Below are 27,614 nucleotides of genomic sequence, written 5' to 3'. Positions count from 1 at the left end.
ATTTATCATTCTGAAAATCCTAGGCTCCTTAAAATTATGCTAAATCTTCTCTGCCTGTGCTCTATAAATGGAACAAGAAAGCCTGGACAGCAGTACATCTGTTGACAACATGGTTTACTGAATATTTTAAGCCTACTGTTAAGACCTACTGCTCAGAAAAAAAGGTTCCTTTCAAAATATTACTGCTTATTGTTTTCATGCCTGCTAATGCAACATCCATACTTCAGCCCATTGATCAAGGAGTCATTTCAACTTTCACGTCTTATTCTTAAAGAAATACATTTTGTAAGGCTATAGATGCCATAGATAGTGATTCCTAGGATGGATCTGGACAAAGTAAACTGAAAACCTTCTGGAAAGGATTCACCATTCTAGATGCCATTAAGAACATTAAGCGTTCATGGTAAGAGGTCAAAATATCAACATTAACAGGAGTTGAAAGAAGTTGATTCCAATCCTCATGGATGACTTCGAGGGTTCAAGACTTCAATAGAGGAAGTAACTGCAAATGTGGTGGAAATAGCAAGAGAACTAGCATTAGACATGGAGCCTGAAGATGTGAGTGAATTGATGCAATCTCATGATAAATCTTTAACGGATGAGGAGTGGCTTCTTAAGGATGAGCAAAGTGGTTTCTAGAGATGGAATCTACTCCTGGTGAAGATGCTATGAAGATGCAGTGGCAGAGTTTGAGAGGACTGACTCTAATTTTGAAAGAAGTCCTACTGGGGGTACAATGCTATCCAACAGCATTGCATGCTACAGAGAAATGTTTGTGAAAGCAAGAGCTTACTGATGCAGCAGACTTTGTTTCTGTCTTGGTTTAAGAAATTGCCATAGCCACCCCAACCTTCAGCAACCACCACCCTGATCAGTCAGCAGCACCAACACTGAGGCAAGACCCTCCACCAGCAAAAAGATTATGACTTTCTGAAAGCTCAGGTGATGGTTAATATTTTTTAGCAGTAAAGTATTATTTAATTAAAGTATGTACATTTTTTTAAAAAGACAATGCTATTTCACATTTAATGGACTACAGTATAGTATAAACAACTCTTATATGCACTGAGAAAGCAAATCTGTAAGCTATGCCTGCATCTTGACCGTGATGGTATTTAAGAAAAACTAGTAAAGAAGTAATACAGAATAATAAAATAATTAATCCTAAAAAATAGGAAAGAAGGAAAAAAGAAAGAACAGATGAGAGAAATTAAAAACATAAGCAAGTCAGTTATATGACTAATTATATGAAGTACAAATGGACTAAACCCTTCAATTAAAAGGCAAAGATTTCCAGACTGGATTTAAAAAAACAACTCAAGTGTGTGCTGTTACACTTTAAATATAAGTACACAGATTGAAACCAAAGTAATGGAAATAAATATCATACAAACTATAAAGTAAAGGAAGCTTGTGTGGAAATATTAGTAACAGATAAGGTAAACTTTAAGGCAAGAAGTATACTAGAGATAAAGGGTGGCATTTCCTAAGATAAAAGGGTCAATTCAACATGAATACACAGCAATCCTGAGTTTTTACATCCAAAATAACATAGTTTCAAACAAGGTAATAATACAAAAAAGGAGAAATAGACATAACCCCAAACTTAGTTTAATACACCTATTTCTGGTGTGTTAGACTAAAAAAAGAAAACTAAGTTATATAGACTCTTTGAACAAAATTATTAAAAAATTTAACCTACCTGATATATATATATATATATATATATATATAGGACACTATATATGTACGACACTACATATATATATATGTAGGACACTACACTAAGCAACTGGAGAATACACATTCTTTTCACGTGCTCACAAAATATTTACCAAAATGCACTATATGGTATACATAAAACAAGTCTGAAAAAACTTCAAAAAATTAAAATCACATAGGGTATGTTCTCAGGCTATGGTGGAATAAAACTAGAAATCAATTAATAGATAACTAGAAAATTTGATAACGTTTAGAAGTTAACCAACATTCTTCTAAATAACCCAGCAGTCAGGAAAGCACGATGAAAATTAGATATTGAAAATAAAACACACTAAACTTTATGGGATATGGCTAAAATGGTGTGTGCTGGTTATTACTTACTGCCTTTCAGTTCTAAGTTCCACCTATTAGGCTGCTTTGTGAAAATGGGTTTGGGTCCTTTAAATATTTCCCCTTGCCAACTGGTACTTTGCCATTAGAGGGCACTGTAAATACATTGCAGGAGGGAAAAGTTTTTGCTTCCTGGTTCTGGGGTGCCTGCTGTGCAAGCTTCTCCAGGATGCATTATTTCCCCCTACACTAGACTTCTGCAGTGCACAGTGGCCAGCAGCACCTAGCAGCCAGCGGCTTCCCCTGGCATATCCCTCAGGCACTTTTGTAGCAAAGGGCCTCCAGTGAGATATCTCCCTGTGAAGAGTCTTCCCTGGCACCCCACAAGGTGGATTTCCAGCAAGTTTCAGAGGGTGGATTTCCAGCATATTGAAGCAGGATGGCACCACAGTAACCTTTCTGCCATCTAGTGAGCCACGCTGTGCCTTCTAAAGAAAGGTCTGGATCTCAGGCCTCAGTGGGCCTCTTCCTTGGTGTGCTATCTCAGCTCTGGGGTGTACTAGCTTTTCCCTGTATCTACTATTCCTATATTCTTTTGAATCCTCTTTAATTCTTGCTAACCAATCCCTCATTACTGCCATCCCCTGGTATTGTTAATAATTCCTTATATTAAAATCTTTCTGTTGAAATTACTGTGTGATTTCTCTCTCCTGATTGGACCTGTTGATTCACAGTGCTTAGGAGAAAAATGACTTTCAATGCATATATTGGAAAAAAATGAAAAATCAACTTCTAAGTTACCATCTCAAGAAGTTAGAAAAAGAATAAAAAATAGAAGGAAATTAATAAAAGTGAAAACATAAATTGAAAAAAGAGTAAGCTCACATACATAGACAAAAATCAACAGAATCAAAAATTTTTTCTGTCATAATATCTATAAACTTGATAAACTCTTAGAAAGACCAATCAAGAAAAAGAAAGTATACACTACTAATATAAAAATGAAAGGGAGATATCACTGCAGATCCTACAGACATAAAAAGATAATATAGGGTTATGATACATAGTTTTATATAAATAAATTTAACAAACTAAATAAAACCGATGATTTTCTTTAAGATCACAAGTTATCTAAATTGACACAAGATAAAAATTTTTTAATCTGAATAGTTGTTAAATATATTAAATCCAGAGGGGTCCAGATCAAGATGGCAGAGTAGGGAGATTCTGAGCTCACCTCCTCCCATGGACACAACAAAACAACAACTACATATAGAACAACTATCTCTGAGAATAACCTGATGACCTGCAGAATGGATTTTCTACAACTAAGGAGAGAAAGAAAAGGCCACATCAAGACAGGTAGAAGGGGCAGAGACATGGTCTAGTCAGAACCCACACCCCAAGTGCTGTGACCCACTCATGGGAAAGATATTACAACCACAGAGGTTCCCCTGGAGGAGTATGGGGTCTGAGCACCATATGGGTCGCCACGACCCAGAAAATCTGCACCAGGAAGATGAGCCCCCATAACATTCAGCTTTGAAAACCAGCAAGGCTCACCAGGAGAGCTGGCGGGCTTTGGGAAAGCAAGACTCTACTCCTGAAGAGCTCATGCACAGACTCACTCACTCTGATACCCAGCACAGAGGCAGAAGCTTGAAAAGTACCTGGGTCACACAAGGAGATTCACTGGCTAATTTTAGGGCATATGCTGGAGAGGCAGGTATCTGGTGGAACTTTCTCTGGGGATGGAAGTGCTGATGGGCACCATCTTTTTTTTTTAGCTCTCTTTCTACCTAGCTGGCCCAGGGCTGGCAGGCACCATTTCTGTCACTCTCCATCAACCTAGCTAATGCCATATGTCCTGCCCTGGCATTCCCCTGAGGACCCATCTACCAAGCCTGCCAGCCACTGGCCAGCCCCTCCAAAGTGGCTCCCACCTCGCCCCACTTAGTGGGTACCCTGGCTGGCACTGGCACCCCTCCAAAGCAGCTCCCACTCTGGGGGGCAGCCCTGCACACCAGCATGACTACAGAAGTCACAGCCAGGCCACACAGCCAGTATACCAGGGGATAGCCCCCCTCACCAGTGTGTCTGCAACAATCAGGGCCCAACCACAACAGGAGAGTGCACACAGCCCACAGAGGGAATACTCCTGGAGGCGCTGGTGACCAGGGGGATTGCACTGTTGGGCTCCACAAAACACTTTCTACATAGGCTGTTCTTTCAAGACCAGGAGATGTAACTGATATACCTAATAAAGAAACAAACACAGAAAGTTAGGCAAAATAGGAGACAAAGTAATACCTCCAAATGAAAGAATAAGACAAAACCCCAGAAATAAAACTAAACAAAATGGAGATAAGGAATTTACCAGAGACTATAAAGTAATAGTCATAAAAATGTTCACCAAACTTGAGAGAAGAATGGATGAAATCAATGAGACCTTCAACAAAGATAGAAAATATAAAAAAGAACCAGCAGAACTGAATAATACAAAAATGTAAATGAAAAATACACTAAAGGGAATTAATAGCATATTAGAGGATACAGATGAACAGATCAGCAATCTGGAAGACAAGGTAGTAGAAATCGCCCAATTAGACCAGCAAAAAGAAAAAAGCACTAAAACAAGCAAACAAAAATAAGATAGTTTAAGAGACCTCTGAGACAACGTTAGGTGTAAAAATGTACAAACAAGACTACCATACCCAGCAAGGTTATTATTAAGCATAAAAGGAGAGATAAAGAGTTTTCCATACAAGTAAAAGCTGAAGGAGTTCATCGCCATTAAACCAGCCTTACAAGAAATGTTAAAGGGACTTCTTTAAATAGAAAAGAAAAGGCCAAAACTAGAAACAAGAAAATTATGAAAGAAAAGTATTATTAGTAAAAGCAAACACATAGTAACGATAGCTGATCAACCACTGATAAAGCTAGTATGAAGGTTAAAAGACAAAAGTAGTAAAATCATCTATCTAAAATAATTAGGGACTTCCCTGGTGGTCCAGTGGTAAGGAATCCGCCTTCCAAGGCAAGTTCCATCCCTGGTCGGGGAACTAAGATGCCACGGGGCAACTAAGCCCATGCGCAGCAGCTACTGAGCTCGTGCGCCTCAACAAGGGAGCCCATGTGCCGCAAACTACAGAGTCCATGAGCCCTGGAGCCTGCACGCCACAACCAGAGAGAGAAAACCCACATGCCACAACTAGAGAGAAGCCCACGCACCACAACTAGAGAGAAGCCTGCGCACTGCAACAAAGAGCCTGAGCGCTGTGGCAGAAGATCCCACATGCCACTACGACAATCCCACGTGCCGCAACTGAGATCAAGGCAGCCAAAGAAATAAAGTAAAATAAATAAATTAAAAAATAAAATAATTAGTTAAGCAATACAAAAAATAAAAAGGTGTAAAATATGACATCCAAAACATAAAACATTGGAAGGGGGGAGTAAAAAATGTAGCATTTTTAGAAGCATTCAAACTTAAGTGACCATCAAATTAAAATAGACTGAAATATACATTGGTTTTTATATATGAACCTCATGGTAACCACAAACCAAAAACCTATAACAGTTACATAAAAAATAAAGAAAGGAATCCAGACATAACACTACAGACAGTCATCAAACCATGAGGGAAGAGAGCAAAAAAAGAAGGAAGGAACAGAGAAAAACTACATAAACGACCAGAATACAAGTAACAAAATGGTAATAAGTACATATCTAACAATATTTACTTAAAATGTAAATAAATTCTCCAATAAAAAGACACGGGTGGGGCTTCCCTGGTGGCGCAGTGGTTGAGAGTCTGCCTGTCGATGCAGGGGACACGGGTTTGTGCCCCGGTCCGGGAAGCTCCCACATGCCGTGGAGTGGCTAGGCCCGTGAGCCATGGCCGCTGAGCCTGCATGTCCAGAGCCTGTGCTCCACAATGGCAGAGGCTACAACAGTGAGAGCCCCACATACCATAAAAAAAAAAAAAAAAAAAAAAAAAAAAGACATGGGTGACTGAATGGATTAAAGAAAAAAAAAGAAGACCCATATATATGCTGCCTACAAGAGACTTACTTTAGATGTAAAGACGCAGACTGAAAGTGAAGGGATGAAAAAAGATATTCCATGCAAATGGAAATGAGAAGAAAGTTGGGGTAGCAATACTTATATCAGACAAAATAATCTTTAAAACCCAGACGGTAAAAAGAGACAAAGAAGGGTATTACATAATGACAAAGGGATCAATCCAACAAGGTGACATAACACTTGTAACTGCCTATGCACCCAACATAGGAGCCCCTAAACACATAAAGCAAATATTAACAGACATAAAAGGAAAAGTTGACCGTAATGCAGTAATAGTAGGGGACCTAAACACCACACTTACATCAGTGGACAGATCATCCAGACAGAAAATCAATAAGGAAACATTGACCTTAAATGACATATTAGACCAGATGTACTTAACAGATATATGTAGAACTTTCCACCCCCAAACAGCAGACTACACATTCTTCTCAAGAGCACCTTGAACATTCTCCAGGATAGATCACATGTTAGACCACAAAACAAGTCTCAGTAAATTGAGGATGACTGAAATTATATCAAGCATCTTTTCTGACCATAACACTATGAGACTAGAAATCAATTACAAGAAGAAGACTAAGAAAAAAACACAAATACTTGGATGCTAACCAACATGCTTCTAAGCAACCAATGAGTCAATGAAGAAATCAAAGAGGAAATCAAAAAATTCCTTAAGACAAATGAAAATGGAAACACAGTGTTCCAAAATCAATGGGACACAGCAAAAGCAGTTTTAAGAGGGAAATTTATAGCAATACAGGCCTACCTCAGGAAACAAGAAAAATCTCAAATAAACAAACTAAATTTACACCCAAAGGAACTAGCAAAGAAGAATAAACAAACCCCAAAGTTAGTATTGTAGAAGGAAGACAATAATAAAGATCAGAGTTGAAATAAATAAATTAGAGATTGAATACAATAGAAACAATCAATGAAACTAAGGGCCGATTCTTTGAACATATAAACAAAAGTGATAAACCTTTAGCCAGACTCATTCAAGGAGAGAGAGAGAGACAGACACAGAATTCAAATAAATAAAATCAGAAAGAAGAGAGAAGTACAACTTAGACCTCAGAAATAAAAAAGATTATAAGACATTACTATGAACAATTATACACCAACAAATTGGACAACATAGGAGAAACGGATAAATGCCTAGAAGCATACACTCTTCTAAGAATGAGTCAGGAAAAAATATAAAATTTGAGTAGACTGTTCACTAGTAATGAATCAGTAATCAAACAACTCCCAACAAAAAAAAAAAGTCCAGGACCAGACAACTTCACAGGTGAATTCCACCAAAGATTTAAAGAAGAGTAAATACCCATCCTTCTCAAACTACTAAAAAAATTGAAGAGAAATGAATGCTTCCAAATTCATTCTACAAGGCTAGCATTACCTTGATACCCAAACCAGATAAAGATACTACAAAAAAATTACAGACCAATATCCCTGATGGACACAGATGCAAAAATCCTCAACAAAATATTAACAAACGAAATTCAACAATACACTAAAAGGATCATACACCATGATCAAATGATATTTATTCCAGAGATGCAAGGTTGATTCATTATTTGCAAATCAATCAACATGATACATCACATTAAGAAAACAAAGGATAAAAATAATATGATCATCTGAATAGATGCATAAAAAACATTTGACAAAATTCAACATTTATTTATGATAAAAACTCTCCAGAAAGTGGGTACAGAGGGAACTTACCACAACATAATAAAGGCCATATATGAAAAACCCACAGCTCACATAATATTCAAGGGTGAAAAGCTGAAAGCTCTTTCTCTAAGATCAGGAACAAGATAAGGGTGCTCATATCATCACTTTTATTCAACATAGTATTGGAAGTCCTAGCCACAGCAATCTGATAAGAAAAAGAAATAAAAGGTGTCCAAATTGGAAAGCAAGAAATAAAACTGTCACTATTTGTAGATGACATGATACTATACATAAAAAAACCCTAAAACTACCAAAAACTATTAGAACTAATCAATGAATTCAATAAGATGCAGGATGCAAGATTTTAATATATAGAAAACTGTTGCACTGCTATACACTAATAATAAACTACCAGAAACAGAAATTAAGAAAACAATCCCATCTACAACTGCAATTGCATCAAAAAAGAATAAAATACCTAGGAATACATTTAACCAAGGAGGAAAGACCTGTACTCTGAAAACAATAAGACTGTGGATGAAAGAAATTGAAGACAATACAAATAAATGGAAAGATATACTGTCCTCATGGATTGGAAGAATTAATATTATTAAAATGACCATACTACCTAAAGCAACCTACAGATTTAATGCAATCCCAGAATACCAATGGCATTTTTCATAGAACTGGAACAAATAATTCAAAAATTTGTATAAAACCGCAAAAGACTTTGAATTGCAAAACCAATTTTAAGAAAGAAGAACAAAGCTGGAGGTATCATGCTCCCTGATTTCAAGCTATACTGCAAAACAACTGTAATCAAAACAGTATGGTACTAGCACAAAAACAGACATAGATGAATGGAACAGAATAGAGAGCCCAGAAATAAACCCACATTTACACGGCAAATTAATTTACAACAAAGGAGCCAAGAACATAGAGTGGGGAAAGACTGTTTTTAATAAATGGTGTTGGGAAAACTGGTCGGCTACATGGGAAAGAAGGACACTGGACCATGTTCTTACACCATTTACAAAAATAAATTTAAAATGGATTAAAGACCTAAATGTTCGTTCTGAAACCATAAAATTCTTATAAGAAAATATAGGCAGTAGGTTTCTTGATATTGGTCTTAGGAATATTTTTTTTGGATCTGTCTTCTCAGGTAAGGGCTACAAAAGCAAAAATAATCAAATGGAACTACAACAAACTAAAAAGGTTTTGCACAGAAATGGAAACCATCAACAAAATGAGAAGGCAACCTACTAAATGGGAGATGATAGTTGCAAAAGGGGTTAATATCCAAAATGTATAAAGAACTCACACAACTCAACATCAAACAAAAACAAGTAAAAATTGGGCAGAGGACATGAATAGACATTTTTCCAGGGAAGACATGCAGATGGCCAATGGACATATGAAAACATGCTCAACATCAATAATTATCAAGGAATAGCAAATCAAAACCACAAGGAGATATTACCTCACACCTGTCAGAATGGCTATTATCAAAAAGACAACAAATAATGAGTGTTGGCAAAGATGTGGAGAAAAGGCAACCCTCATGCCCCGTTGGTAGGAATGTAAATTGGTGCAGCCACTATGGAAAACAGTATGGAGGTTCCTCAAAAAACTAAAAATAGAACTATCATATGATCTAGCAATTTCACCTCTGTGTATTTATCTGAAGAAAATGAAAATATAATTCAAAAATATATATGTACCCCTATGTTCATTGCAGCATTATTTACAATAGCCAATGTGGAAATATGGAAGCAACCTAAATGTCCATCTATAGACAAAGGGATAAAGAAGATGTGAGATACATATATATTATATATCTATGTATTATATATATATAAGAGAATATTACTCAGCCATAGATATATACTCTATGTTATCACTTGCATGTGGAATCTAAAATACAAAACAACCCCTCAGGGGCAAAACTGCCCCTGGTTGAGAACCACTGCTTTTGACAAATTATTAAGCAGAGAGTATCTCATACTCCACTCTGAATCTGAATAACCACTGGCAAGAGATGATGATTCACAGAGACCATTTTAATCTTCTCATTAGTCATTATGATGCTTTTCCTATGCAAAAATAAAACTGACAACATTGCAAAAAATACAAAAATACAAAACAAGTGAATAAATAAAACGAAATGAAACAGACTCATAGATTCAGAGAACAAACTGGTGGTTATCAGAGGGAAGGGGAGTAGGGGGTTAAGCAAAACAAGTAAAGGGGAATAAGAGGTACAAACTCCTAGATATAAAATAAGTAAATCATAGGGATGAAATGTACAGCATAGGGAATATAGTCAATACTATTGTAATAACTCTGTATGGTGACAGATGGACTTAGACTTATTGTGGTGATCAGTCTGTAATGTATATAAATGCTGAATCAGTATGTTGTACAATTGAAACTAATATAATATTGTATGTCAACTATACTTCAATTAAAAAATAAAAAGGAGGCTTCCCTGGTGGCGCAGTGGTTGAGAGTCCGCCTGCCGATGCAGGGGACACGGGTTCGTGCCCCGGTCCGGGAAGATCCCACATGCCGCGGAGCGGCTGGGCGCGTGAGCCATGGCCGCTGAGCCTGCGCATCCAGAGCCTGCGCTCCGCAACGGGAGAGGCCACAACAGTGAGAGGCCCGTGTACCGCAAAAAAAAAAAAATAAAAAAATAAATAAACTAAAAAGGAAAAAATGGATAAGGTAAAATAAATAAATAATAAAAGAAAGAAATACATTAAATCTGTAACTAAAATCTATCCCAAAGAAAATTCGAGTATAGATGACTTTACTGGTGATTTCTGCCAAACATTTAAAGAAAGAAATAATACCAATCTTGTACAACCTCTTTTAAGGAATATAGAGATAGCACTTCTTCCTAACTCATTTTATGAGACCAGCATAAGCCTGATACAAAAATATACAAGGAAATTACAAGAAAAGAAAACTGCATAAGTGTACTTCTTATTAATTGATACACACATTAGTATAAAATACTAGAAAATCAGATCCAGAGAATATATGTACTACGTCATGACCAAATTCGCTTATTCTAGGAATAAAAAATGGTATAGGGACTTCCCCAGTGGTCCAGTGGTTAAGACTCTGCCTTCCAATGGAGGCCGTGGGTTTGATCCCTAGCGGGGGAACTAAGATCCCACATGCCATGGGGTGTGGGCAAAAAAATTTTTTTAAATGGTTTAAATTTTGAAAGTTAATCAATATAATTTACTTCTTTAACAAAAAGTGAACATTAAGGCCATATGATTACCTCAACAGATACAAAAAGGCATCCAGGGCTTCCCTGGTGGCGCAGTGGTTGGGAGTCCGCCTGCCGATGCAGGGGACACGGGTTCGTGCCCCGGTCTGGGAGGATCCCACATGCCGTGGAGCGGCTGGGCCCGTGAGTCGCGGCCGCTGAGCCTGTGCGTCCGGAGCCTGTGCTCCGCAGTGGGAGAGGCCGCGGCAGTGAGAGGCCCGCGTACCGACAAAAAAAAAAAAAAAAAAAAGGCATCCAATTAAATTAACCACTAGTTCATGATAAAAACTCTCAACAAACTAGGAATAGAAGAGAACCTCTTTAATATGATTAAGTTTATACATAAAAAGTCTATTGCTCACATATTTAATGGTGAAATGTTGAGTGCTTTCTCCCTGAGCTCAGAACAATTCAAATACATTCGTTTTCATCATTTCTGTTAATTATTGTTCCATAGGTCCCAATTAGTGCAAAAGGGTACAAAACAAGAATTATGAGGTATAAATATTGGAAAGGAGCAAGTAAAAATGTAATTCCAGGTGACGTCGTTGTCAATATAGAAAAACTCAAAAAAATATGTACACTATTAGAATTAATAAATGAATTTAGGTAGGTCAATAGATACAAACTCAATATATAAAAATCTATTGCATTTCTATATATTACACTTGCAAAAACAATTAGTCAATAAAATTTTAGATACAACACTATTAACAATAGCTTTGGAAACGGTCTAATATCTAGGAATGAATCTGATGAAAGACAAGCAAGATTGCTAAACTGAAAAATACAAAACATTGTAGGGAAAACCACAGAACACTTAAACAAATAGATAAATATACCATGTTCATGGATTTGAAGACTCTGTTTTATAAAGACATCAATTCTCCCAAAATTAATTTATTGACTCAATGCAGTCACAGTCAAATTCCCAGCAAGGTTTTCTGTGGAAATTTATCAGGCAATTCTAAACTTTATATGGAAATGCAAGAGCCAAAAAATCAGGAAGAAGAAATTGTTGGAAGATTTACAAGATCAGATACCAAGACTTAGCATAAACCTACAATATTTAAGATAGTGTGGTACTGGTGCAGTGATAGGTAAACAAACAGTGAAATAGAAGAGAGAGTCTAGAAACAGGCCCATGCCTATACAGTAACCTGATATACATCAAAGGTGCTACTGCAATTTTGTGGTAATGAGATTTTTTTTCAAAACTTGATGCTGGAGCAGTTAGATAATTCATACGTAACAAACTTTAACCCTATTTTATACCATTTACAAAACTTAATTCCAATTGGATTATAGGCCTAATATGAAAGGAAATCAATAATTTTCTAGAACAGAGGTTAGTAAATTTTTTCTGTAAAGTACAAGATACTCAATATTTTCAATTTTGTGGTCCACATGGTCTCCGTTGCAACTACTCAACTCTGCTGCTACAGCACAAAAGCAACCATAGACAGTACACTAACGAATTGGAATCGTTGTGTTCCAATAAAAATTTATTTACAAAAACAGGTGGCAGGCCACATGGGCCATAGTCTGCTGACATGTTCTAGAAGATAACATAGACGAATAATTCCATGCCCTTGGGGTAGGCAGCGATTTCTTAAATAAGACCCAAAAAACCATGAACCATAAAAGATTTATAAATTCTGAAATTCTATTTATCGAAGTACACCATCAAGAGAGTGAACCAGAAAGTCATAGACCAAGAGAAGATATTTGTGATATATATGCATATATATATGCATGTTTATATACATATATCATAGATGTAGCATATATATCCAAAAAATATCTCATAGCCACAATATCTAAAGAATGCCAACAAATCAGTAAGAAAAAGATAAACAACACAATGAAGATAAACAGCTCAAACAAAATGAGAAAAATCTTGAGTGGGAGTTTTAGAAAACAGAATATCAGCATGGACATAAGTACATGAAAAGATATTCCATATGATTAGTTATCAAGCAAATAAAAATAAAACCAGAATGTAATATCAGTATGGACTCATCAGAACGGCTAAAATGAAAAGAATTGACAATATGCAGTGGTAACCAGAATATGGAGCAACTGGAACTGGAACTTCCATATACACTAATGAAAGTGTAAATTGTTACAATTACCTTGAATCACTCTACTAAAACCTCCTCTACGACCCAGCAGTTCCAGTACTAGGTATATAAGAGAAATGCATGAATATCGCAGAAGGCATGTACAAGGCAAGCCATAGCAGTTTTCTTCCTAATAGCCCCAAACTGAAAATAACTCAAATGTCTATCAACAGAGGAATGGATAACTAAATTGTGGTGTATTCATACAGTGGGATACTATAAGCAATAGAAAAGAACTGATAACATGGATTAGTATAGTAGACATGATATGAAACTAAAAGAGCCAGACACAAAATTAGAACAAGCTGTATGATTCTATTTCTATGAATTTCAGGGACAGATAAAATAATCTGTGGTGGTGGGTACAATGGAGGACCACAATGGAGCATTCTAGGGAGCAGAAATATTCTACATCTTGATCTGGGTAGTGGTTACATGAGTAATACACGTTTAAAAATTCATTGGGCTATATACTTATAATTTGTGCACTTTAGTCTCAGTATGTTAAAACTCAAAAAAAAACTTTAAAAAATCATAGAAATTTACAGGATATATTTTCACTGAAAGATTCAAACAACACTGAAATATAGAGACTAAAACATTAGTCTTACCTCTGTTTCCTGTCCCTCATTCTTGCTGTCCTCCCTAAAAAAAAACATTAGGTGATTCTACTTCCAAATTATTTTTTATACATTTACATGCACATATATATGTGCATATATATATATGTATATGCATATGTATGTGTAACATTAAAAAATTCACATCCACACTTCACAATAGTTCTGTAATTTTATTTTTAGCCTAAAAATACATCTCTCAGCTCTTTCTGTCGAATACAGATCAGTCTCATTTTAACAGCTGCACAGTATTCTATTGTATCAATGTAACATAATTAATTAATTTCCCTACTAACGGATATATAAATTACTCCTAATTTTTCACTATTTGAAACAATGTTGCAACAAACTTTCTTAAAATTTCCTGGTGCACACAAACAAGTATTTTCTTTTTTGTGCACTATGAACAATTCTTTTGGCTGAAACAGTAGAAACAAAATTGCTGAGTAAAAGAAATTGTAGAGTAAAAATTTTGGTAAATTCTGCTAAATTGCTTTCTAAGAAAGTCTTACAAATTACATTCTGACCAACAGTATATGAAAATACCTGTTTCCCAACATTTTTATAAACACTAGATATTATCAATCTCTTACACATTTGCCAGTTCTAAGGGCAAAAAAAAAAAATGCAATTCACTGTTATTTTAAATTACTTTTTATTCATTATTTACATTTCTCCTTATGGAAGTGGTTATTTAGATCCTTTGCACATGTTTTTATTAGGTTGCTTATATTTTTATTATCAATTTTGGGGTGTTCTTTATTAAATGTAATAATATATATTTTGAAAATATTTTCTCCTGGTTTGCCACTTTTAACTTTCTTTTTCTTATCATATAGCATTAGCCAGGACTCTCAAAGCAATATTGAAAAAACTTTCATAGGAAAGCTTCTAATACTTCATTAGCTATGATGCTTGTGTATGCAGATATCTTTCATTAAAACAGAGAAGTTTCTTTCTATTTCTGGTTTGCAAAAGTGGTTTTCTTTCTAATCAACCTAGGGGCAGGACAGGAATAAAGACACAGACGTAGAGAATGGACCTGAGGACACAGGGTGGGTGAAGGGTAAGCTGGGACGAAGTGAAAGAGTGGCATTGACATATATATACTACCAAATGTAAAATAGCTAGTGGGAAGTAGCTGCATAGCACAGGTTTCTGTGCTTTGTGACCACCTAGAGGGGTGGGATAGGGAGAGTGGGAGGGAGATGCAAGAGGAAGGGGATATGGGGATACATGTATACATATAGCTGATTCACTTTGTTATACAGCAGAAACTAACACAACATTGTAAAGCAATTATACTCCAATAAAGATGTTAAAAAAAATAGACGTCAAATTGTATCAAACGCCATTTGTATCTCTTAATATTTTTTTTATTTTGAATGTAATGATTTGCATTAATATATTTTGAATTTTGAATCAGCCTTGAATACCTTAGATAAATAGCTTAGATAAATCCTTCTTACTTATGACATTTAAAAAATACATTTCTGGCATTAGTAAAGTGTTACTAATACCAATACTTAAGATATCTGTATATGTGTTCATAAGTGAGTGTACGCTTTTCTTGCCAGTTTTAAAATTCAGGCCATGTCAGCTCCAATGTAAATGAGTTAGAAAACTTTCTATTTTTTCCATGCTTTGGATTAACTAATTAATATACCATAGGGATTATTTGTTCCTTACTTATAGAACCATCTTTGTTTGGTGACCTTTTATGAGAGAGCTTTGACTATGCTCTCACTGTTTTTATTGTTGTTGTTTTAAGGTGACTATTTCTTCATGGGTCAATTTTGGTGATTTCTATTTTCCAGAAATTATTTTAATCTAGAATTTTCTAATTTATTATCTTAAATTTTGTATTCATCTCAGATTTTTTAGAATCTACTCTATACTTATAATGTCCCTTTCTTATTTCAAAGGTTGATAATTCTGTCTCTCTTTTTTTTTTAACCTTGATTAAACATTCTAGACTTCTGATATTTTTGCTTCTTTTCAGATGATCAGTTTTAATTTTATTCAGATTAACTCTACTCCTTATTTCATGCATTTCTGGTTTTTTCTTTAGTAATACTTTCCTTATATATTTTTATTTTTCTTCCTTTAGCTTCTTGAACTGTATGCACGATTTACTTCCATTCAATCTTTTCCTATTTTCTAATGCATGCATCCAGGGCTATAAGTTTTCTCTGAGTATGTATAGATTTTGAATTGTATTGATCTCATTGTTCTTCTTGTTGTAGCAGTTAAATATACTGGCTCTGGACTATACTATCTAGGTTCAAATCCCAACTCTGTCATCTATGGACTATGTGCCCTTGGGCAGGTTATTTAACAGAGCTTTGTGTTTCAGTTCTTCATCTGTGAAATAGATGATAATGGAATCAACTTCTCAGGATTATTGTGATAATAAAATGAGACAATCCAGGTGGATCACTTACCACAAAGCTGGTTGTATAGTAATGTTTAATAAATTTTTGGTATTGTTATGTTTAAATAATTGATAGCTTCAGTTTACATTTCTTTTCATTAAAGTTATTCTAAGTTAAAGTTATTTAAAGGTGTGGGTTTTTTATTTCCAAGTTACAAAAATTGTATTCTTTTGTACTAACTCCAAATTTTATTGCAGTGTGATCAAAGAATGTGACCTGAATGATTTCTTATCTGGGAATTTATTAACATTTTCTTTTCTCTCTTTGTTTTAGAAAGTAGTTAATGTTGCATGTGTGTTAGAAGAGATTATGCATTCACCATTTATTGTGTACAGTCCTTTACGCCTATTCAGTCAAGTTTCTTTATTGTGTTATTCAAATTCTCACTACGCTTGCTTCCTTTTTTCCTACTTTATCTGTCAATTTCTGGGTTGAAGTCTTCCAAAATAGCTGTGTATTTTTCATCACTACCTGTATTTCTATCAGTTTTTACTTTATACGTTATATTATAAACATGACTTTTGATGTTATATTGTTAGGTTTGTAAAGGTTCATTATTAATTGACCTTTTAGAACTTTCCTCTTGTCTCTTCATCACACCTTGTCTCTGCCATCTTTATGCTGCATTCATCCAAAACAGGGGTGGCAGGCAGGCTAAATCTGTCCTGCTGCCTGTTTTGTAAATAAAGTTTTATTGGAACACAAACAGGCCCATTCAATTACATATTATCTATGGCTGCTTTCACACTATAGCAGCAGAGCTGAGTAGTTAAGACAGAGTCTGTATGGACCACAAAGCTGAAAATATTTACTCTCTGGTCTTTTACAGGAAAAGTCTGCCAGCATCTAATTAGATTTTAATTTTATGTTACTAATTTTTAAACACAGGCAATAATTAGACAAGTTAACTAGTTTCTTTCCTTTCCACTGTTTCTTGAATATCTTCACCTTTCTTGGATTCATTATTTATTTTATTAAAATTCATCCAAAAGTCAGTTATCCTTTCAAGGAATTTCTATTGATGATACACATCTGCTGAGTTTTCTTATTTTGAAAATCATGTTTTTAACCCCTAAGATCACTGTTTGCTTCCTTTCCACTAATGTAATAATGTCCTAATCTCTTTGAAGATAACTGTTAATTTGTAGCAAGTATATATTTTACTTATAGTTATATTTTTCTTAAAATAAGATGAAATTTATACTTACTTTTCATTTATCTTTCCACAGGTATTATTTCAGTATTTACTGAGTTTGTTGCCTCTACAAACTTGGGTTATTCTTACGTTGATTAATCTTTTACTTTGTAAATGAAAATTCCTTTTAGTGCTCTACTTCTGCTTAATGTGAGTTGACTCCAGTGATTATAGGAGAAGGGAAGGACATACTGCTGGGCAGAGTGATTTCAGAGCGAGGGGTCTCCCTGTCCCTCCTGGAGTCCATTGCTATTATTCTATCTTTGGCTCCCAGGACCCACAGGCTCACTGCTTTAATCTGGGGACGATTCTAAGCAGGAAAAGGAAAGGAGATCAGCAGTCCAGCTGCTCCAACTGCTATGTCTTCATTCATTGCTCTGGTCATTATGCTAGCACCCTCTACGCACTGAATCTGCTCTTTCTGAGATGGGAGCAGCCCTGAAATTGCTTCTAATCCTTTAGCAGTCTTAAGCTTAGGAGTATTTGAGGTTCAGGTGCTCTAATTTGTTTTTCCAAGAAAATTTTCCAAATTTTCTGATACACTGATGACACTTTTTTGTCCCCAGTCCTGTTACCAATTATTCCTCTCCCCCTTCCCCTTTCCCCCATCTCTCAACCTTTTCTGTCATTTCATAAGATTTGGTAGAGGTAAGCTTCCTTCAGTCTGACGTCTTGATTTAATCTTCAAACACAGGATTTTAAAACTAACCCTTTCAAAACACCATTAAATATAATTTATTTGTGGGTGGTAACTTATTATCTTACCATTTTTAAAATTTCAAAACATTTAAAAATATACTCAGAAAGAGCATCTACGACACAGAAAGAACATTGAAGCCCTACTCCAACAGCATCTCTGAGGGGACTCGAAATGAGAAAACGATGTTCACCAATTAGAGTGAAAAGGGGTACTTAGTCTTGAGTCACTTGCCTTTAAAAATAGCTTCGGTGGTCCATTCAATTAAAAAGTGTTCCTTCATGGGGGTGGGAGACACCGGTTGCTGCAGAGCTGTAATCATTTAGCATTTTCTGCCTGATAACAAATGACACATTAGGCAGCAATCAGTGACATCTGTGACATATTCAGTCAGAAAAATCTGACTAACAAGCTCATCCTGTTTTGGAATGCTACCCCCATCCTGCCATACCTCAATCCCTGCCTGCCAAGCAGCCTGTTCAGTTAGCCTGTTTATGAGCTAACTTTAACAGTTTTTAATCCTGATTTAAGGGAACTCTACCCAGAGCAGCTGGAAAACATAAACCCTGACGCCCCCCTCCCTCAATCACACACAAACACGTTATCTGGGCTCTTAAGTCCCCGGGAAGAGTAGCTGGTCTCATTGGGCTTTCTTTCGGGACCTCAGAAGGGATACATATGGATGTGAAATTCCTATGAATACTCTGAGATTCCTCAATTGATTATTAACACCTTCCCTTCTTTCTCCATTTCCAGTGTTGGGTTTATTTGCAGGGGTTGCCTCTGTACATTCTCAGAACTCTCTGAGACAGCATTAGATGAATCTCAAAATTTTCTCTGCTTGGTGTAGGCCAAAAATTTTCCCCTTGCCATTAATGATGCCTATCTCACTATCAACTGTGCCCCAATTTCAACCTGGCAGGGTTTGAATGTCCTTCCACACTGATCAGAAAATCTCCTGTGGCAGCTGCCTCTGGTGCAGTGTGGCTTTGGATGACTAAGACCTGTGCTTTAACAGATTTTCAAGTGGTGGCACACGGTCCCTCGGCTGCTGGCCCATTTGATTTTCAGGGCCCCTGTTACTGTCAAGGTCCTTGTCCTCCACCATCATCCTATGTCTTCCCTTCCCTTCTCCACCTCCTCAGGAATATACAGGAAATTCACATTTATTTGGCTCTTACGAAGTAGAAAACATTGTGCTAGGTATTTTCACAAATATTTTTCATCAAACATTCAGCATAACTATGTAAGGGAGTCCTATTTCCCCATTTCTACCACTTTGAAACCAAGGCTCAGAGAGTTGTGAGGGACTTGTCTGGGACTACAAAAGTGGCAAGGGGTATGGCTGGGATTTGGGTCCTGGACTCTCAGCTCCGAAGCCCAAGGGATGTTCCTGAGAGTGAGCCTCAAGCCTGGCCTGTCCAAGAGTGTGGATCTGAATCCAGATGAGAAACTCGAGGCTGAAGGGAGAACGTAGCTGACTCTTCTACTTAAAAGGAAGAGGGGGCTTCCCTGGTGGCGCAGTGGTTGAGAGTCCGCCTGCTGATGCAGGGGACACGGGTTCGCGCCCCGGTCCGGGAAGATCCCACGTGCCACGGAGTGGCTAGGCCCGTGAACCATGGCCACTGGGCCTGCATGTCTGGAGCCTATGCTCCGCAACGGGAGAGGCCACAACAGTGAGAGGCCCGCGTACCACAAAAAACAAAACAAACCAAAACAAAACAAAAAAAAGGAAGAGGGCTGGCCAAAGTACCTTTAAAACTGGTGAATCATAGCACCAGATGTCTAGCTGAACAGACAATATTTGGCTGCTTGGGAAATTTTTGTATAGTCACAGAGACATGAATTTTAAGTATGAATTAACTAAGTTCTTAGTACCTGCACTATTATTACGGACAAGCTATTGAGTTTTCTTATTAGCCCATTCTGCTTTTTCCTGCATCCTGCCTTTTTTTTTCTTGGCCTAAACAAAAGGAGTTCTCTCTAACTCAATAATTCAATTTAACAAACATTTATTATTTGGTTACTTTATGGTAGGGACTGTACTATATGTAGGAGATACAGAAAAGAATAAAAACATAGGGCTTCCCTGGTGGCGCAGTGGTTGGGAGTCCGCCTAACGATGCAGGGGACACAAGTTCGTGCCCCGGTCCGGGAAGATCCCACATGCCGCGGAGCGGCTGGGCCCGTGAGCCATGGTCGCTAAGCCTGCGCGTCCGGAGCCTGTGCTCCACAACGGGAGAGGCCACAGCAGTGAGAGGCCCGCGTACCGCAAAAAAAAAAACAAAAAAAAAACAAATTATAAAAACATACATCCTAACCACATACAGTTCACAGTACTTGGAGCCAACGGTGGGGAGGGTAAGTACAAGAAATTGACAAGTAAGCCTACAATTACCATATAATGAGATAGTGTCTTTGACATAAGGCTGTGTGAGGTCCTAAAGGACCACAGAAAAGGGACAGCTAACTCAACCTGGGTGCGGGTGAGATGAGGAATGGATAAGGTAAGACTTTCAAGAGGATGCAATTCTTGACATTTAATTGAGCTCTTCAGATGGTCAGGACCATAACCGCATGTGTAAGAATCTTTTGGAAGAGAGAGATCCACCCTAAAGTAAGGTAGCAATGGAAACCTTCTCCTGAGGATCTAAGGAAATAAACCACTTGCTAGAACTGCACTGGAACCTAAATGTTTTAGTTCCCTAGCTCTCTTCAAGTCTGTATGAAGTCACTTAGACTTTCTGCTCCTTGGTTTCTGGTCAGTTATTCTGGATTTCCCCAAGGCCTGGCCAATAATCTGCTCTTCCTCATTTGTGCCCTCTTACTCTGGAGCTCCATCAAAAAATCTCCCGTTTCTATCCACCTCTGGGCCTATTGCTCCTACCATTACTAAGCAACTATCTTATCTTCTGAAAGCCTTTTCTGCTTGTCTTCTCACAGTTGCCTCTTACTTATTCCCTCTACTGGTTGCTGCTGCCTAATGCTTTCTGAGGTCTGCCTCGCTTGTGTCTCTTAGCTACTTTATTTTTTTTTTACCGCCAACTGCCTAACTGTCTCTCTTTATCATATTCATATTCTCCAAGAAAGGAATCAATTTGTTAATTAATTACTAACCTCTTCCTTGAGCAAAGACCTTATAGTTAGCCAGCTCACAGGTCACTGTCCAGCCAGGGGATTGGTTGCCCTTATGTTGGATGCTGAGCCCTGTTCCAACCACAGACCCAGGGTTACAAGTGACAAGGATGGAGGCTTACATCAGCTGAGCCCTTTAGAAGGTAGCTACAGAAGGCAGAAATCTGAGAGCTTGGCCAACTCAGGAGAATGATGCTAATAGGTACACTAGAGGCACTATAAATAGGAAAAACAAAAGATTTTTTAAAAACCCATACTAACATCAAACCACAATTCTTACTTGGTACAACTTCAGGTAATGGGGGCGGGAGGGAAGGATGAAGAAAAACAGGAAGTTCCTGGGAGGATGTATATTTATATACAAAAAAGAGCAAAGAAAATAAATATACCCAAGGCAAGGACACAAGTTGGCCTACTTCATAGGAAAGGATCTTTCCTGAGGTTCCTAAGAAGAAAGTCCAAAGACTTCCTCCTCTTCTCAGATACATGAGGGATGACATAAAGAGTGTAGTGAATGTGACTGTTAGTTTTATGTGTCAACTTGACTAGGCTAATGTACCAGTTATTCAATTAAATGCTAACCTAGGTGTTGCTGTGAAGGAATTCTGTTAGATGTGGTTAACATCTACAATCATTGGACTTTAAGTAAAGGAGATGATCCTTGATATTCTGGGTGGACTCCATCTAATCAAGTGAAAGGGCTTAAGAGCAAAACTAAGGTTTTTCCTAAGGAAGAAGAAATTCCACCTGTAAACTGCAGCACCTGTTCCTGCCCAAGAGTTTCTGGCCTGTCAGCCTGCTGGCCTGCCTTACAGAGTTTGGACCTATTAACCCGCACAATCAGGCAAGCCAGTTCCTTTAAATTATATATTATAATAGAATAATTACAATAAATACTGTGATAAATATGTGATCATAATGAATATTACAAGAAATTTATAATATATTCTACTGGTTGTTCTCTGATACAACCCTGCCTTATACAGCGAGGACAGAAGCAGAGATTTGGAATTTGGTACCCAGCACAACCTTTATCACCAGCTATTCACTCCGGTTACGCCAGTCTCCTGTTTGTCTCTTTAGTCATGCTGATTTTCCTGCTTCTGTTCACACTGTTTTTCCCTTCTGGCTTGCTGACATTCTCTCTCCCACTTTCACAAACTTCTTCCCTTTCCTTACACTCCAACTCTGTCCGAAGCCCTCCGTGAAGCCACCTCTGTTTTACTTTTTTTTGGCCCTCCGTGAAGGCACCTCCATTTGCTCTTTGCTTTCTCTTAACTCCCTCAGCAGTTATTAGCTGTGCCATTCACTGTGATGCTTAATCTTACACATCTCGCTTAACACTGCTTTGTATATAGTATCCACCACTAGTTAGGTTTAAAGCTGTAAGTACAAATTTGGGCGTGCAAGAAATGTCACGTTTCTTTATTGTGTTTAAATCAAATTAAATTCACGTCAGACTTAAATGATCCCAGCCTTAACTCCACTGAAGTAGAAGGAACTCCAATCCCAGTTATTACTGGGCTTCCCTCCGTTCTTCCCTAGAAATGCACTAGAGTCTGGAAGATTTATGTTGAGCCCAGAAAATGAGGGAAGATGGACTTTGACAACTTCATTGTTCAGGAATACATGGTCCCTAGAAGCCAAGCAACAGCTCTGCTCACAGACCAAGAGTGGTAGGGCGATCCAGCCTCCATAGGGTCACCATGCATCTGTCTGAGGTCTGGCTATCACTTGGGGTGATCGAGGAAACAGGGCTGGTGTCCCCACTACTGCAACCCTGAACTTTGACTCTCTTCCAGTTTGGGAAATTTTTTCATTTGCAACAGTTCCACCTACGCACAACCCCTCCTTCCTTCTCTCTCTTTCCTCCTTTCCCTCACCAGATGCCCCTACCTCTTGAACCCCCTAGCAAAATCCCTCTAGGAGCAAGGAACCTGGAAGGCAAATTGCTGGGCACAACTCCAGGGGTAACAGCAACCTAAGGAGTTGTGGTCCAGGAGGCTTCAATTACAATGTGAGTGGTGCCCCCTGGAATGGTCTAATATGGAGCTCCTGTAAACTTCTTTCTGCCTAGAAACACAAAACTCCCTTGAAGCATGTTTGGCATGGAGAGGAGGGAAAATATAAGGGGAACATAAACCAAATTAATAGCTCAATAAATTATCCTGGCACACACTTATTTTTTTGTTTGTCCCCTGCATTTTCACTTCATGTTTAAAAATATGCGTGGGCTGATATGTCTATGTTCCAATTAGATTATGAACTTCTTGAAGATTAGAACAATACTGTATTTACTACTTATTTTTTTAATTTTTTTTTTGATTTATTGATTTATTTTGACTGTGCTGGGTCTTAGCTGTGGCACGCAGGATCTTTGTTGAGGCATGTGGGCTCTTTAGTTGCGGCACGCGAACTTCTTAGTTGCGGCACGCATGTGGGATCTAGTTCCCCGACCAGGGATCGAACCCAGGACCCTGCATTGGGAGCACAGGGTCTTACACACTGGTCCACCAGGGAAGTCCCTTATCACTTATTTTTAAATCTTTCTGTAGTTTCAGCATAATAATTAGTATATAAGAGGGACTTAAATGTGTCTTGAACTGAGGAGTGATGAGTTTGTGGATTACTGACTAGGCTCTACCAGTTCAGACTGCACCAGTGCTGACCTCCTCATTGTGGGACTGGCTCTAGTGTCTTTTTACTGTCACTTTTAGGTTAGGTAAATATGCTTTTCCTTTACCGGCTTCTGTTCATAGCTGCTGCTGGCCTGAATTTCCAAGATATCAAATTTCTACTTGGGACCTTTCTGGCCCCAAGTAAAAGTAAACATTTCTTTTAAAATTCAGACGGATGATATTAACTTGAACCTTCTTTCATAAAAAGAGAATGCAGGTCACAACATAAATGTGTATTGTAACAACAGTGGAAAAATTCTAAATGAAATCAAAGCAGTACCTGGCATTCATTTTCATAATACCTTTCACTTGAAGAGCCAAGTACATTACGAGAACTTTATCCCAATAATCCTTAGGAGTAAGTAAAGGGACCTGACAGAATGACTGGTATAGATAGGGTCACAGAGCCAGGTAGTGACAGGGTTGTTAACACCTTGCTGCCTTACCCAGTATTTGAATAGTTAGGCTACTTCCCCTTAACAAACCATTGTTTTGATGACATAATAGAATATTTGCGCTCTAACAGGAGAAATCATATTTTCACATCATGCTAACATTAGTAAAGTATGGCATGGAGAAAATTTAACCAAATTTGCCAATATGCACTTGGTTTTGAGCCTTCCAACCTCCCTCTTCTGTAATCTTGCTTCCTCTTTGTTGTCTTCCCCCTGACTGCCCTCACTTCCCTCCCTCTAATGCCAGTAAAAGACTGAAAACTCAATTACATTACAGCACTGGAACTTGATACATCAGCTCCCCTTGTACTACATGCATTTTGAAAGACAAGAGCTTAGTCCAAAGAAATTAATCATCACTTTCTGATACACAGAAAGTTTTTTTGGAGATGGAAAGCCTTCCTTCCCTGTTCCCTTAAATAATAACATGTAGATAATTACATATTCCACTTTCAGCTGCTAGAGGGAAAAGTCTGCAATGGAAGAAGGCACAGAAAGTAATGATAAAGGAAAAAAGGATGAGGGAATCCTTTGTTTTTAAGAGGGAAAGGAAAAGAGGGTAGAACCTGATCTTTTCCACATCTGTAAACCACCATACTTGGTGGAAATTAAATGTACACTTTAAGCACTTAACCAATATTAACCAATGATGAGCCTATTTGAGGCCTCATTTTGTCAGAACAATCGTAACTAACACAGAGTAACATTTAGTAAAATGGGTTGTGTCTCCCTCCCCTCCTTTCCCTCCCCTATACACTCCATTAAGGATCTGAGCACAGAGCTAACACTGGGTTCTGCATTATGCACTCATCTCATGTGCCCTTTCATGGCTTCACACCAGTGTTCATGCTGCTCCTTGACCTGAAAACATCTTCCCTCAGTGTACTGCCTGTTGAACTTCTATTCACCCGATGAGACCCCATTCAAATGATAGCCAAGAGGCCTTCTCCAAAAGCTCTTTTACCTTGAGCAGGACCAATCCCTCCCTCCACTATACTCATCACCTTGTGTAACTAATATATATTAATAGGTCTCTCTTCTCCCCAGAATGTAAACTACTTCAAGTTAGGACCAGGTCTTACCTATCTATCTATTTATTTATATTTTCAATGCCTGACACTCTTATGTATGGGGTATAATAAATGTATGATAAACATATGTACATAAACATATGTACTCCTTTAGTTTCATAAAGGAGACAAAGTTTAGACATAAGAGAGCAAGATGGTATAATGTACTGGGCTAAGAAAATTCAGGTTAGGTAACTACTCAATTCAACAAATACGAACACCCAGGAGTAAGGAATTGTGTCCCGGGATTACTAAGATAAAATAAGGCTTCAAGGTACTCACGATACACCTTATAGATTGTCTTTCTCTGTGTACAGCATTTCCCTGGTTTAGGTATCACCTTATGTGTTTCTCACAATAACCCTGTGAGATAGGTCATGATTTTCATTTTTATAGAGATGAGAACAGAGGGTTTGAATTCCTAGGTTTTCTGACTCTCAGACTGGAGTCTTTCTTCCCCACTACATCAGTGTTTCTCAAAATTTTCCACGGGAGTACACTTTCCCAGGGAGAACAGACTTATACTCCTCAGGGTTGAGAAACAAAAGCTCAAAATTTAGTGTATTCTCTTGAAAATTCATGTTCACTATAATGTTTTCCGCTACTTCTCACTGAGTCAAACCGAAGGTCTGAGGAATTCAGCCACATTGATTCTGGGTCCCTGAGGGACCTTAGTACAGAGTTTCATAACCAGAGGGGGGCAAGCACAATTTCAGAAGCACCATGGCTACACTGCCACCTTTACTCGAGGTATCTGGGTTTGGCTTGAGTCCCCACCCACGATTTTGAATAACTTCATCAGATTTCTTTTAGGTTTCTACTGGTATAACCGTATTCACCGCCCTCTCGGAAGACGGTAACAAAACACACACTCCACTCCCAGATTTTAAGTGAGCAGTGGGGGCTGACTCTTTAAAGCCTCCCTGCAAGGATGTCCATTCTGGCAATAAGATCTCTTAAGTCTGACATTATCTGCGACCCCTCTCATTGCTGATTGAACCTAAGAGTCCCAGATGTCAACCCCCCCGTGGGCCCTTGAGGGCCCACAGGCTCAACACTGCCCTCTCGTCAGCACCGCCGCTAGAGGGCAGTTCAGGGTTGCGGCTCTGCTGTGCCCTCTAGTGGCTGCTGGGATGACATGCTCTTTTATGGAACCTATAAAACACTGAAAAATTGCAGTCGGGAAGTCAGCCTGTGTGACACCCGGTAGTAAATTTTAAAAGAAACGTCTTGGTTCTCAGCTTCCTTTTCTTAAGGCGTTTGGCAGTCTCAGATACATTACCCTTCTTGGATGAACCTCCTCCCTAGGGTCTCCCCCTCCCAGGTTGTGGCAACGTGGAGCCATCATTCTCTCTTGGCAAGGTAAAAAAATTAGAACCTGGGCGACTTTGCAACTTTCCCCAATGCCTTTTTACTCCCTCCATCTTCCCCATGGATATACAGCTTAGATATGCATTCAAGATTTTTCAGCATAACTTCATTTTCACCAAGGCTTGTAAGCTCTGGCATTAGACTTCAGGATTCAAATCCTGGCTCCCTCATTTACTATTTGGGTCACTTTAAGAGTGTTAACCTCGCTAAGCTTCTGGTTCTGTAAAATAGGGAGACTAGTACTACATTATACAATTTGGGGATGACAATATATGGAAAGTGCTAGGTCGGTCTTGCACAGTAAAAAGTGCTCAGCAAACATCAGGCATTTTCATTCTTCAAAGCTTCTGTCTAGTGCACAGCACGTCTATCAATTTGGTACAGAAAAAAAGCCTGTTTTTACATAGAACATAAGGGTCCATAAGCAAAATGAATTCATAAACAACTAATATTTTCTAAAAATGGCTAAGCGAATAGTGACCCTAGGTTATGGAAAAGGGGGCTTGTTTGTGTGGCAGAGTCAGTGCGGTGGGTTTCAGGGTGCAAAGGAATCCAAGGGGCTTCGAATCCTCATGGAGGAGCTGTCTAGCACGCAGGTGTCCTTCCTCCCTCCTACTCCTCCTGCTCCCACCACGTGCAAGAACTCAGGGGGAAGCTGGGAGTGGATTCTGTGAGTCAGGCCTGAGGGCACAGTGGTGCAAAAGCAAAAAGGTTCCAGGCCAAGGCAGGGAACC

The 27,614-nt window shown here is 38.1% G+C and overlaps 1 protein-coding gene across 10 annotated transcripts in view; it reads right to left on the bottom strand.

Moving 5' to 3' along the window:
* The window catches only part of TEX9 (testis expressed 9), a 215,423-nt gene that overhangs the window by 185,960 nt on the left and 1,849 nt on the right, over positions 1-27,614 (bottom strand). For 6 of the 10 annotated variants that reach the window (XM_067747685.1, XM_067747695.1, XM_067747691.1 and 3 more), the window contains 2 exons: positions 18,402-18,507; positions 13,836-13,865 (listed from right to left, as the gene is read on the bottom strand). In XM_067747685.1, coding sequence (XP_067603786.1) covers positions 13,836-13,865; positions 18,402-18,493 — 122 coding nt within the window. In that variant the 5' untranslated portion in view covers positions 18,494-18,507. Of the gene's footprint in view, positions 1-13,835; positions 13,870-18,401; positions 18,508-27,614 lie in introns of all 10 variants that reach the window. The other 4 variants (XM_067747711.1, XM_067747702.1, XM_067747743.1 and 1 more) reach the window with 1 other exon arrangement.

The sequence above is a fragment of the Pseudorca crassidens genome, chromosome 1 (genome assembly GCF_039906515.1).
Source record: "Pseudorca crassidens isolate mPseCra1 chromosome 1, mPseCra1.hap1, whole genome shotgun sequence".
Lineage (NCBI taxonomy): Eukaryota > Metazoa > Chordata > Mammalia > Artiodactyla > Delphinidae > Pseudorca > Pseudorca crassidens.
The sequence above is the reverse complement of the archived record's forward strand: the minus strand, read 5'-3'. Positions and strand labels throughout refer to the sequence as shown.